This window comes from Bos indicus x Bos taurus, chromosome X (assembly GCF_003369695.1).
Source record: "Bos indicus x Bos taurus breed Angus x Brahman F1 hybrid chromosome X, Bos_hybrid_MaternalHap_v2.0, whole genome shotgun sequence".
In the NCBI taxonomy this organism is placed as follows: Eukaryota; Metazoa; Chordata; class Mammalia; order Artiodactyla; family Bovidae; genus Bos; species Bos indicus x Bos taurus.
The window spans coordinates 1,326,077-1,339,947 of NC_040105.1; the positions used below are offsets into that span (position 1 = coordinate 1,326,077).

General features: G+C 52.0%; 1 protein-coding gene across 10 annotated transcripts in view; it reads left to right on the forward strand.

Moving 5' to 3' along the window:
- The first annotated feature begins 2,761 nt into the window (after positions 1–2,761).
- XG (Xg glycoprotein (Xg blood group)) overlaps positions 2,762–13,871 on the forward strand; it is a 31,034-nt gene continuing 19,924 nt past the window's right edge. For 8 of the 10 annotated variants that reach the window (XM_027534666.1, XM_027534668.1, XM_027534674.1 and 5 more), the window contains exons 1-5: positions 2,764–3,039; positions 10,593–10,637; positions 11,028–11,051; positions 12,034–12,096; positions 13,683–13,739. In XM_027534666.1, the coding sequence (XP_027390467.1) occupies positions 2,979–3,039; positions 10,593–10,637; positions 11,028–11,051; positions 12,034–12,096; positions 13,683–13,739 (250 nt within the window). In that variant the 5' untranslated portion in view covers positions 2,764–2,978. Of the gene's footprint in view, positions 3,040–10,592; positions 10,638–11,027; positions 11,052–12,033; positions 12,097–13,682; positions 13,740–13,871 lie in introns of all 10 variants that reach the window. The other 2 variants (XM_027534670.1, XM_027534671.1) reach the window with 2 other exon arrangements.

Genomic DNA, 13,871 nt, shown 5'->3' on the forward strand with positions numbered 1-13,871 from the left:
TTATTTTTGTGTAGTGAACTTGGTTTCTGGGCTTGTTGTCATACCTAGAAAAAGCACCAACCATACTGGTATTAGGGCTTCCCAGGTGGCGCGGGTGGTAAAGAACCCACTTGCCAATGAAGGAGACATAAGAGACCTGGGTTTCATCCCTGGGTCAGGAAGATCCCCTGGAGGAGGAAATGGCAACCCACTCCAGTGTCCTTGCCTGGAGCATCCCATGGACAGAGGAGCCTGGTGAGCTGCAGTCCATAGGGTCGTACAGAGTCGCACACGACTGAGTGACTCACACTGCCATCTGCGAGGATTTCCCAAGAGTCCTGTCTCAGCTCAACGCTTTCCTCTCCTGCCGCCCAGACCTGAGAACTGGTTCCTGCATCCGGCATTCTCTTGCCTGCGATATTCCCCAGGAACGGCCGGACGCACCGTTGTGCACTCACGGTCAGGCTCGGCTCTGGGCTTAGGCAGGCCCTCCTGGGGACCAAGGGCCACCTGCTGCTGAGTCTCCTGCTCTCATCACACGTCACCCTAGGTCCCTGTCCCTCCTTACGACCCACCTTCTCCCGAGCATGCCCTGAGCTCTACTGGCAGCAAGTTAATCTGGGGATGCTCCCCTGCCCACGTCACACCCTGGAGGCTCCTGGGAGCTCCCTAACGCACCCCATCTCCACCAGCGGGCTTCCAGGTCTCGGGGGTGCTAGCACGTCAGGAAGTCCCCGAACCTCCTGGCATACACAGCACCTCCCCCCTTAACCGAGCATATCTTTCCCATCTGAGACCCCGCGCTTCCTCCAAGTCAGCCTGGAGGGGGCTTGCAGCAGATGCGTTTGGGGAATTTTTTTTAATTTTAAATTCCCCCTGCTGTCCCTCCTTCCAGCCCACTTCATGGGGCCTGATGCTGCTCTGCACACCCCTCGGTGGATGTGGGTCCTCCTCCGACATACTTGGGGTGGGACAGTGGTGGGTGGGAGCGTGGTGGTGGGGGGGTCCTCCCTGCCACTTGGTGCGCTGGCCAAGCCCAACCTCGAAGCCAGAGCTGGCTTGTCGGTCTCCCGTCTGATGGCTTTCGCAGTGTCGTGCAACCAGGGCCTCTGTCTGGTTCGAAGGAATTTCTTCTGAAGCCCGGAGGATGCTCCAGCAAGAATACTGGAGTAGGTTGCCATGGCCTCCTCCAGGGGCATCTTCCACACCCAGGGATCGAACCCGCGTCTCTTATATGTTTTCTGCATTGCCAGACGGGTGGCTCAGATGGTAAAGCGTCTGCCTGCAAGGCAGGAGACCTGGGTTCAATCCCTTGGTCGGGAAGATCTCCTGGAGGAGGAAATGGCAACCCACTCCAGTACGCTTGCCTGGAAAATCCTATGGACGGAGGAACCTGGCGGGCTACAGTCCATAGGGTCACAAAGAGTCGGACGCGACTGAGCGACTTCACTTCACTTCCACCTGGGCAGGCAGGCGGGGCAGAGCAGTTAATTCTTTGCCAAATCACGTCCGAGACCCATTGAGTCGCTCTTCCGAGGTAACAAAACAGTGATGGCCGTGTTCACCTCATCTGATGCCCGTGCTTCGACTTGAAAATCCTCAAAATCGTCTGCCTCTCCGTGACCACCAGACTACCTGGTTTTGGGTTCCCAGAGTCGCTCTCAAAGAGAATGCATTTTTCTTTTTTTCCCCCTGCAGGTCAGCGACAAGGTCCTAATATAGACCACAAGGAACTACATTCAGTAAAATAATGTAGGATGGGAAAGAATCTGGGAAAGAATATAAACATACTTGTATAACTGAATCACTTTGCTGCACGCCTGAAATTAAAACCACATTGTCAACCAACTCTATACTTCAACTGAAGGAAAAAAAAGAAGGAATTTGCCCCCGTCTATAACCACCTCCAAGGCCCACAGTGCGTTTTGTTGTCCTTCAGTAGCTCAGTCGTGTCTGATTCTCTGCTACACCACGGACTGCAGGCCCTCCAGGCTCCTCTGTCCATGAGATTCTCCAGGCAAGAAAACTGGAGTGGCTTGCTATGTCCTTCTCCAGGGGATCTTCCCGACCCAGGGATTGAACCCACGTCTCCTGCATGGCAGGTTCGTTCTTTACCACTGATCAGGGGACAGAGCAAGTGAAGTCGGGTTGTCTGGCCCCCCATCATCCCCGCTGCTGACCCTCACTGCCCCTCCACCTGCATCGATAACTGAGATTCAGGGGCGCAGTGTGACTCTTTAAGGGCACAGGGTCTGCAAGTTGCAAAAAAAAAAAAAATGCAGAGATTAAACGGGGGCTTCCCTGGTGGCTCAGACGGTAAAGAATCTGCTTGCAATGAGGGAGACCTGGGTTCGGTTCTCAGATTGGGAAGATCCCCTGGAGGAGGGCAAGACGACCCACTCCTGTATTCTTGCCTGGAGAATCCCCAAGGACAGAGGAGCCTGGCGAGCTACCGTCGGACACGGCTGAGCGACTGAGACACATGTCTCACTCTCTGCGCTGCTCTAGGCTTTGGGTCTGGCGTCTCCCTGCACGAGGGTCTTGGGAATGACCCCTGTCTGTGGGGCGAGGCAGCTCTTGCTTACACACGAGCTTGGCACCTTTGATCCTGGGGCTCTTCCCACGCCTGCAGGGCGCAGAGCTGCCAAGCCAGTGTGCCAGCTTCCCTACAACCCAAGATGCCCAGTGGCATCAGGCGGTCGCCTATTTCCCCACCTTCGTAGGGTGTTTGGCCGGCGTAGCTGAGGGAGGTGCCTTCCCCGCAGCAGGCATGTAAGAGCTGGTCCCCACGGGCGGGCTTCCGGCTGGGAGGTTCGGCACCGCCCTGCTCATCACTAGCCCGCAGAGAGGCTGTAGAGGCAGAGAGGCTGGTTCATCCTTTTTTTTCTTTTCTTTCCTGTTTTCCTCTCGACAACAGAAGTCAGCACGGCGTCGCCCGTCGAGGGTGGGGTGGCCAGATCGCCCAGCTCGCCCACCTGCCCACTCGCTGGAGACCAAGGATGGAGGCATGGCGGGGTCTCTCCTGCCTCACGCTCCTGTGTGTTCTGCTGCATGTCCGAGGTAAGGGAGGGCTGGCTCCCAGAGAAAGAGGTGCTCAGGTGTGCATTTCTATCTGCTTGCTGAAAAAAATAAACACTCCGTCCCAAACCACTTCCTCCCAGGAAACGGCTGCAAACTGCCAGAGTGTAGAAAAGAAAAACAGACTCCGATCTGATGGCACTGGACAGCAAACCAGGGGACCGGGTACCACGTTCGGGGTTCTGGGGGGAACGGACCCAGATCTGTAGGGCTGGGAACACACTTAGAAGCCAGCTGTGGTTTTTTTTTTTTTTTTTTTTTCCCCGGTTCTCGGATTTTGATCTCTGGGTGTGGCACGCATGGAAAAAGTGATCCGTGTCCCTGGGGTGGGTTGAGATTTTCTTTACTTCTGCGCTTTCTATCAACAGTCCGAGTGGCTCGTGTAGTTCTGTAGGGCGACCAAGGAGCTGAGATGCGGCTGGGTTCAGTGGGACGAGTCACTGTCGCCAGAGACGGGGTTTTGCAGGGACAGCCTCGGTTCACGTTTTTTAGATATGTTTTTCCTCAATGTCAGCCCTCCGGTTGGCAAATTAAAAGCACGCGAGTTGTTTACGCCCGAAACTCCAATACAGGCTCTTCCCCATCTTGGCATGTTGAGGAACAGAGGCAGGGAGGGGCCTCACTCAGGAAACTATAATTAACCCATGAAGGGCAAGATTTAATAGCAACTGGAGACACATATTTGGTCCTTTGGATATTGAAATTCTAAGGCATTGAGGATTGGGAGGGGCTGAAGAGTAAGTAGTGTTGTAGGTTAGAAATTAAAAGATTTTCTTTCAATGTCACTCATTGCTGTTCGGTTGCTCAGTGGTGTCTGAGTCTTTTTTGACCCCATGGACTGCAGCAAACCAGGCCTCCCTGTCCATCACAAACTCCCAGAGTTTGCTGAGACTCATGTCCATTGAGTCGATGATGCCATCCAACCATCTCATCCTCTGTCGTCCCCTTGTCCTCCCGCCTTCAATCTTTCCCAGCATCAGGATCTTTTCCAATGAGTCAGTTCTTTGCATCAGGAGCCAAAGGATTGGAGCTTCAGCTTCAACATCAGTCCTTCCAATGAACACCCAGGACTGATCTCCTTTAGGATGGACTGGTTGGATCTCCTTGCAGTCCAAGGGACTCTCAAGAGTCTTCTTACCGGGGTCCAGCCCCAGCAGGATCCAGGGGTACCCTCAGGATGACGGCTTAGGCGATAAGGATAACAAAGCGGAGAGCAGGGCTTGATCTTCCTTGATAAACACAGAAAGCCAATAAAGCTCCTGTGTTCCAAGGAGTCATCCTGAAAGAAGAACAGAGAGAGAAAAGGAAGGAAAAGGATAAAAGAACGACACAGGGAGACCAAGCTTCGGTGAGCGAGGCCCATAACTTTATTTTCAAAAGGAACTTTTATACCTTGACTTGTACATAGCGGGAAATGAAAGATGCAAAGTCACACAGAGTCAGCCCAAACATTACATCTCTTTTGTCTTTATCGAAACCAGGATTTTTCCTGCATAGCTTTCCCACAAACAATGTTGTGTACGTTATCTTCTGGCCTTGGAGGCCTGTGGGCGTTTTGTGACCCTTTTTTGATAAAGGCTGCTCGGCCAGAAAACTTAATTTCCCTTAAAGTGTTTCTTCTTTATTTCTCCCAGGCTCAGAAAGTACTAAACACAGTTACATTCTCACGGAGCAAAGGTGCAGTGAGTCACAACAAAGAAAGAACCAATTAGCTCAAAGGTCTGAGGTGGTTAATTCCAAGGCTGCTGCTTGTTTTTCTTACATTCCAACTATGTTAACCAATGCACTCCCAGGTGCACAATGGATAAGGGACACGGGCACTTGGCAGCAAGCATTGGCCGAAAAATGAAGCCCTTTACCAGTACTACCCTAATACTTTCTCATCCCTTAAAGGACTTTATGCTCATTAGGACCTTTAGAATGCTTTGGCTTCCCGTGCCTTTCAAGGTTGGGGAGTTGTGAACAATCATGTGTGTTAATTGCAAGAGTACGGATAAACCCGTCGGGCAAGCTAGAAAGCCATCGGAGGGGTTAAAATAGAAATATTCCTTTCATGCCCATTAACTAAAGCCCTACGTTGACTTTTTCCAGAGAAAGGTGGTCGGAGATAGCCCCCTGTTAATGTCAGAAGAGTTGGTGAGAGGCACAAAATAGTAAGACAGACTTTGGTTTTGGGGTGGGTGCTCGAGCAGATTCAGGGGGTCCCTTGAGGCCTGATCCGCCTTTGCCTGTCAGGTGTCTTCTGCATGACCTTTCTCATGCGTGGGATCTCCCGTGGTGGCTCCCGGCACTCCAACACCACCGTTCAAAAGCATCACTTCTTCGGCGCTCAGCCTTCTTTATCGTCCGACTCTCCCGTGCATAAATGACTAGGTTAGGAGTGCAGAGATTTGGTTTGGATGTAACTCTTGTGGCACATCCTGTGTGACCTGTTTGAGGACGGGTATTGAAACAGGTGTGGTTTTGTGAGCCATCCCGGCACCCAGAGCCCAAGGTCTTCCTAGAGACCCTTCCACGAATCCGCACGGTCTGAGCGTCTTCCCGCACGTGGGGCATGCAGAAACGAGGTCGGGAGCTTTTGTGTGCAGGGAGATGTGAGTTCTCTGTGAACCGACACCAGGGCTAAAGGAAGAGCGTTGAGGCCAAGCTCTGTCTTTCTGCAGTCCCGCCCAGCAGCGGAGCCAGCAAAACCTGTCTGAGCCTTTATTCCCTTGGCAGTGACACCAAACTCTGGGCTCACCTGCGGCTACAGGCGACTCAGCCTCCTAACCGGCCCAGTTGGTCTGATCTGTCGGGAGTCACTGGATGGCAGATGCCTTCAGCTCGTCACGTGGCTCAGGGGTTAGAATTCCGGGCTTTCACTGCCGCAGCTCACAGTTCAATCTCTGGTCAGGGAACTGAGATCTTGAAGCTCTTCGGGGCAGCCAAAGAGAAATAAATGAAGGCACCACTCCAATTGCAGCTGTGCAAGAGCTTCATTAGGTAGGTGGGTGAGGCGCTGGAGTGACTGTGGTTCTTGTTGTTTTCAGTCATGTCCGACTCTTTGAGAGTCTGTGGACTGCGGCACGCCAGGCCTCCCCGTCCATCACCAACTCTCAGAGTTCACCCAAACCCACGTCCATCGAGTCGGTGATGTCATCCAACCACCTCATCCTCTGTCGTCCCCTTCTCCCGCCTTCCATTTTTCCCAACATCAGGGGCTTTTCCAATGAGTCAGTTTTTTGCATCAGGTGGCCAAAGGATTGGCGCTTCAGCTTCAGCGTCAGTCCTTCCCATGAATATTCAGGGTTGATCTCCTTTAGGATGGACTGGTTGGATCTCCTTGCAGTCCAAGGGACTCTCAAGAGTTTTCTCCAACACCACAGTTCGAAAGCATCGATTCAAGCGCTCAGCTTGCTTTATAGTCCAATTCTCACGTCTCTACATGACTACTGGACAAACCATGACAGGGCAGCTGCATTGTGGGAAACACCCTGGCCATGCTCATGGAGTCAGGATGCCCTTTGAGAGGTGATGTCTGAGCTCCCGGCCATCTGATTAACCAACGGGTTGAGCCTCAAGGATCTCTGCCAGAGGGAGAATGTCTGTTCTGTGGTTCCCGTAGTACTGACGCGTCTCTCACCCAGGAGGTGCAGAAATCACAGCTCCAGGTGTTGCTTCATGCGGCCAGCCATACTCAACCATGGTGACACTGCCCCCTGGGCAACACTTGGCCCTGTCTCGAGTCATTTTTGGTGGTCACCACTGGGGCCTTGGGCTTCCCCCGTAGCTCAGTTGGTAAAGAATCCGCCTGCAGGGCGGGAGACCTGGGTTCGATTCCTGGGTTGGAAAGATCTGCTGGAGAAGGGATAGGCTGCCCACTCCAGTATTCTTGGGCTTCCCTGGTGGCTCAGACGGTGAAAGATCCGCCTGCAATGTGGGGAGACCTGGGTTCAATCCCTGGGTTGGGAAGATCCCCTGGAGAAGGGATGCAGCTCAATGTTTTCTGATGCACAAGACTCCCTACAGAGCAGGCTGACTGTCATCCAGGTTCAAATGTCACCACTGCTGAGGTTGAGAAATCCTGCCTGAGCGCTAGAGACGGCATTTACCTGTGTACCTGTCGTATCTATCCGTGTGTCTGTCAATGCTCTTGTCAGCTTAGCAGTGTATTATCACTGTATCTATCATCTATTTTTACATATCCTATCTTCTATTTCTCTATATAATTATTATCAATCCTATACCTATTTTTCTAACATCTAAGTGTATCTCTCATCTTTCTAATTATCATCTATTCCCTATGATCCATGAATCGAATTATCATCAATCATCTATCCATCTGTTGCATGCTAAGTCTCTCAGTTGTGTCTGACTCTTTGAGACTTTTTGAGACTCTTTGTGACTACGGGCTATGGACCGTAGCCCGCCAGACTCCTCTGTCAATGTGGTTGCCCAGGCAAAAATACTAAAGTGGGGAGCCATCCACTTTTCCCAGGGGATTTTTCCCAACCCAGGCTAGTTTTGTCTTGAAAATCCCTCTGGGACGTCCCTGGCGGTCCAGTGGCTAAGACTCTAAGCTGCCAATGCAAGGGGCCCCAGTCCCATCCCTGGTCAGAGAACTAGATCCCATGTGCCAACTATCTGGCACAGCCATAAATAAAAATATATACATATATATATATATTAAATCCGTCCTAAATAGCTCTTTTCGGAGGGTAAGGGGGTATGGGGTTTGACGCTAAGACCTCCCACCCACCAGCCCGAGTCCTTTTAAACCCAGGTTTCCAGGAGGTCAGCCATGGGGACCCGCGTGGTGAGCCCAGAGCACATGTGGGGTTGATTAGAAACTGCCGGGCCTTCTAAAGGAACCAGATGGGAAACAGATCTTGTGTTCCAAGCCCCGTCCTCAGGCTCTGAGGGGAAAAACAAAGCTGGTGGAAATAACTGCTCCGGGAGAGCTGCGTCTCCCACACCCCATCCCCCCTGACATTGAGCCCCTGGAATCGGTATCTTCGGAGTGACGTGAACCTCGGAGGGCGGAGCTATAGTAATGGGGCGGGGCTATAGAGTGGCGGGGGCAGGCCTAGACCGTGGACAGACCGTGATGGGGCGGGACTAGAACGTGGCAGGGGCGGGGCTAGACTGTGACGGGGCGGGGCTAGAAAGATGTGAAGGCGGGGCTACACAATGGCAGGGGTGGGGCTAGACCGTGATGGGAGGGGCTAGACCAGGATGGGGTGGAGTTAGACTGTGACGGGGTGGGACTAGAACGTGACAGGGCGGGACTAGAACGTGGCAGGGGCAGGGCTAGGACGTACCGGGCGGGGCTAGACTGTGACGGGGCGGGGCTAGAAAGTGGTGGAGGCGGGGCTACACAATGGCGGGGGTGGGGCTAAACCACAGTGGGACCGGGCTAGACCGTGGTGGGGGCGGGACTAAATCATGACGGGGCGGGGCTAGACCGCGATGCGCTTGGCAGCGGGTCGAGGAGGTAGGTTCTTGGCTGCAGCCCCTCCGGAGACCAGAGGGAGGATGGTAGACTCCAGCCAGGCCTGCAGGACACGATCGGCTCCATGCCAAGGGGGCGGGGGGCCCCTGGGTGGAATCCGCCTTGTCTGTGAGTCATACGCAGGGCTCTGCAAAGAGCGCCTCACCCATGACAACCAGAGGCCACTTCCCCCGTGACCTTGAGTCATCGTCAGATGTTATTCGTTCGCTCAGTCCTGTCCGACTATCTGCGACCCCATGGACTGTAGCACACCAGGCCTCCCTGTCCATCATCAACTCCCAGAGTTTACTCAAACTCATGTCCATTGCGTTGGTGATGCCATCCAACCATCTCATCCTCTGTCGTCCCCTTCTCCTCCCGCCTTCAATCTTTCCCAGCATCAGTGTCTTTTCCAGTGAGTCAGTTCTTTGCCTCAGGTGGCCAAAATATTGGAGTTTCAGCTTCAACATCACTCCTTCCATTGAACACCCAGGACTGATATCCCTTAGGATGGACTGGTTGGATCTCCTTGCTGACCAAGGGACTCTCAGGAGTCGTCTCCAACACCACAGTTGAAAAGCATCTGTTCTTTGGCACTCAGCATTGTTTATCATGAGAAACATCTGCAAATGGAAGGAGATCACTGGAATGAGAAGTGGACACGGAATGGGGTGGGGCAGTTGGTTTGTTTCCAGAGCCAGTGGGAGAGGGGGCGCACCCTGGCTTCCTACTGCCAGCAGCCTGGCTCTGGAGGCTTCTAGTCCCCAGACGCAGCCAGATGCCCTTTTTGGAAAATGCCCAGTTGCTGCCCAGTCTGTTGTGCAATGGATTAGGGAGAGACTAGGACGAGATAAGTAGCAGAGGCTCAGAACAGGGAGTGGCTGGACGCTCCGGTTTGAGAAGATTGTTGAGGGGTTTGCCTCGAGCTTCAGGGACGAGCCTGGTGAGAGACGCTTATAAGCTGTCAGGGGCTGATTGCATGGGCTTCCTTGGTGGCTCAGATGGTAAAGAGACAGCCTGCAAGGCAGGAGACTGGGTTTGATCCCTGGGTCTGGAAGATCCCCTGGAGAAGGGCATGACCACCCACTCCAATATTCTTGCCTGGAGAATCCCCATGGACAGAGGAACCTGGTGGGCTATAGTCTATGGGGTCGTAAAGAGTCAGACACAACCGAGGGACTAACACTTTCACTTCAATAACCTATAATTGAACAGTGTGTGAAAAAAGAACAGATACATGTATGTGTATAGAAAAATAATTTATATATATGTATAACTGAATCAGTTTTCTGTACACTGTCCCCAGGGATCAAACCCAGGTCTGCTGCCTCGCAGGCTGACTCTTTACCATCCGAGCCACCAGGGAAGCTAACAACATCGTAAATCAACTGTGAAAGTATTAGTCACTCAGTTCAGTTTGGTTCAGTTCAGTCACTCAGTTGGGTCCAACTCTTTGTAACCCCATGGACTGCAGCACTGCAGGCTTCCCTGTCCGTCACCAACTCCCAGAGTTTACTCAAACTCATGTCCATCAAGTCGCTGATGCCATCCAACCATCTTACCCTCCGTCGGCCCCTTCTCCTCACTTGTGTCCAACTCTTTGCGACCCCGTGGACCATAGCCCACCAGGCTTCTCTGTCCAGGGGGTTCTCCAGGCTAGAATACTGGAGTGGGTTGCTGTTTCCTTCTCCGGGGGAATCTTCTGGACCCAGGGATCAAACCGGGGTCTCCTTCATCTCAGGCAGATTCTTTACCAGCTGAGCTACCAGGGAAGCCCAGAAATCAACTATAGTTTGATTTAAAAAAGGATGAGGGTACAGTTATCTTCCTTCACGGATCTCTTTTGCTGTGGGCAGAGCCTGCCGGGAAAGCTAGGAATAGGAGGTTGTTTGGACAGACACACTACTGGGGAGCTGGAGAGAGGGGTGGAACTCCTCTTCTCTGCTGAGCTCGGGGTGGTGGGAGTGGGGTTGGGCAGGGGGGAGATATCTGGGCAGCTGGGGCAAAGGAAAGCCGGGTGGCCAGTTACATCCCGCTGTGACTGATCCCCTGTGTGTTCTTGCAGGTGAGAATGGGGACTTTGATTTGGCTGATGCTCTCGATGACCCCAGTAAGTGCTTCTGGCAGCCTGCCTCAGCTACTGGAAGGCTCCGGGTTGGGTGGGGCCGGGATTCCTTCCTAAGGACAACTTCCTAACGAGAAAAGGAACACTGGTGGGCTTGCATTTGCTCCAGGGGCCAATGCTGGGCTTGCATGTGAAGGGACCTTTTGTCCTTTGAGTCCCCCTCCCCCTCGAACACGGAATGGAATTTGTGTTGGTACCTGGCGTGGGGTCGCAAAGAGTCGGACACGACTGAGCGACTGAACTGAACTGATCCTATCTTTGTTAGTGCCTTGAGATTTTCATTTTTTTTTTTTTTAAATTGGGACTTTAATGATTGTTTCTTTGAGCCTCACAAAACCCCTCAGGGCTTATTGCACATATGTTCTCTGTCCACAGAGCCCACCAAGAAGCCAAGCTCAGGTGAGTGACTACCTGATTCAGGTGAGTGGACAGAAACCAGGCTGCCCCACTGCAAGCTGAGGTTTTGGAAGGAGTTTATCACATCTTCCCAGGATGCTCCGTGGTGAAGAATCCGCCTGCCAGTGCAGGAGACGAGAGTTCCACCCCCAGGGTCAGGAAGATGCCCTGGATGAGGAAACGGCAACCCACTCCAGTGTTCTGGCCTGGAGAATCCCATGGACGGAGGAGCCTGGCGGGCTACAGTCTATAGTGTTGCAAAGGGTCAGACTGAGCGACTAAATCACAGCAACGATAGGGTCGTGGAGGGTGTGACTGATGGACAGATGTTTAAAGCCCAAGTCCTTCACGAAATGGATCGCAAAATCACAGTGAGCTGTTATTCCCCTTGGGATGGCTAAAATTGAAATATGGATGATAACAAGTGTTGATGGCGGTGTGGGGACTTTGGAACGTTTACATGTTCCCAGTAGGGATAGAAAATTGTGCAGCCTCCACAGAAAACAGTCTTGCATTTCCTCAGAAAGCTGCACGTAGAATTTCCCTGTGTGTGTGCTAGTCACTCAGTCGTGTCCAACTCTTTGCGACCGCATGTACTGTAGCCCACCAGACTCCTCTGTCCATGGGAGTCTCCAGGCAAGAATACTGGAGTGGGCTGCCATTTCCTCCTCTAGGGGACCTTCCCAACTCAGGGATCAAACCCAAGCCTTCAGGGAATAAGCAGTTTTTGTTTGCTTTTTACATACCTTATAAATGCTAGACAGTTTTGTAAGTGTGTGTATGTAGTCTTTTCAACTTCTAAATGTTCAGGTTCAGCTTCTAGTGTCTAAGTCGTTTTAAGCTGATCAATGGTAATTATTTCATGAGCACCAACTGTGAATAAAATATAAAATCTATTGTCAAGCTTATATTCTTGTTTTATAAGCTGCTTCTGATGGAAGGACATTTTTCTCTTCTTAACATGCAATGTCGTTTTCCCCAATAGGTATCTACCCCAACCCGAGGCCCCCCTACCAGCCACAGCCTGGAAATCCCAACAACGGTGGAAGTAAGAATGGTCATTCATTTCAAAACAGCTTTGAACCTGCCCACTGGAACTCAGGGAAGGTCATGGAGGCTGAATGAAGCCTTTGTCATTGTTCTGTTGCTAAATTGTGTCTGACCCTTTGCAACCCCGCAGACTGCAGCACGCCAGGCCTCCCTGTCCATCACCAACTCCTGGAGCTTTCTCAAACTCATGTCCATTTAGTCGGTGATGCCATCCAACCATCTCATCCTCTGTCATCCCCTTCTCCTCGTGTCCTCAATCTTTCCCAGCATCAGGGTCTTTTCCAACAAATCAGCTCTTTGCATCAGGTGGACAAAGTATTGGAGTTTCAGCTTCAGCATCAGTCCTTCCAATGACTATTCAGGACCAATCTCCTTTAGGATGGACTGGTTGGATCTCCTTGCAGTCCAAGGGACTCTCAAGAGTCTTCTCCAACACCAAAGTTCAAAAGCATCAATTCATTGGCGCTCAGCCTTCTTTATGGTCCAACTCTCACACCCTTACCTGACCATTAGAAGAACCAGAGCTTTGAGTATATAGACTTTTGTCGGCAAAGTGATGTCTCTGCTTGTCTAGTGGGGGGATGTTTCTTGCTCCAGTGTTTTTGGGAAACATGAGTTGAACATATTTTCATGGGCTTCCCGCCTGTGGGCCCCAGAGAATCATAGATGCCGGCCATCCCGTAAGATGAGTCACTGCCCAGGAGACTCATCTACCAGGCAGCATGCAGGGGCCAGCCTCAGGTTTGGGGGTGTGTGACTCAGGACTCCAGCGGCTGGCACATTTCAGAACAGAGGAAGGTTGCTTTCCGGCTTTTGTTTTTAAAGCCTGCTAGAATCTCGTGCCTTTAAAATGATGGTGGTGCCCCTGAGTAATGAATTTCTATTTCCTGTAAGTTACATGGGCTTCCCAGGCGGGTAAAGAACCCGCCTGCCAACACAGGAGACTTAAGAGATGAGGGTTCGATCCCTGGGTCCAGAACAATCCCCTGGAGGAGGGCGTGGCAACCCACTCTAGTATTCCTGCCTGGAGAATCCCCAAGGACAGAGGAGCCTGGCGGGCTACAGTCCATGGGGTCGCAAAGAGTCAGACATGACTGAAAGGATTTAGCACATACGCATAGTAGATTCATTTTGCCATACAGCAGAAACGAGCTCAACACGGTGAAGTAACTGTGTGTGTGTGTGTTCGTCACTCAGTCGTGTCCGGCTCTCTGTGACCCCGTGGAATGTAGCCTGCTAGGCTCCTCCGTCCATGGGATTCCCCAGGCCAGAATACTGGAGTGGGTTGCCATGCCCTCCTCCAGGAGATCTTCCCAGCCCAGGGATCAAACCTGGGTCTCCTTCATTGCAGGCATATGCTTTACCGTCTGAGCCACCAGGGATGCAATTATACTCCAATAAAAACTAATGCTTAAAAAGAGCTTTATGCTTGGGGATTCTGAGCACCAGAGATTCCGTGGAAGCGATAAACAGCAAACATGAATTAGCCAGAACGTCGTTTTGTATACCGGCCTCTTGTGTTGTGTGAATGGTTCGTCGCTGGAAGCTGTCCCTCTTTTCCTAAAATCACGTGTTTCCCGACAGATATCTACCCAAGGACAAAGCCACCGCCTCCTCGCCCGCAGCCTGGTAACAGTGGAGGTGAGTCCTCAGGAGTAAGATGACTTTCAGAAGCATCTTTGGAAGGACTGAAATGCCTTCCGGAATATGTTTTGGAGAATTTGGTCCTCGATGGTGAAAGACGGGTTGCATTTAAAATATGCAGAACCTTTT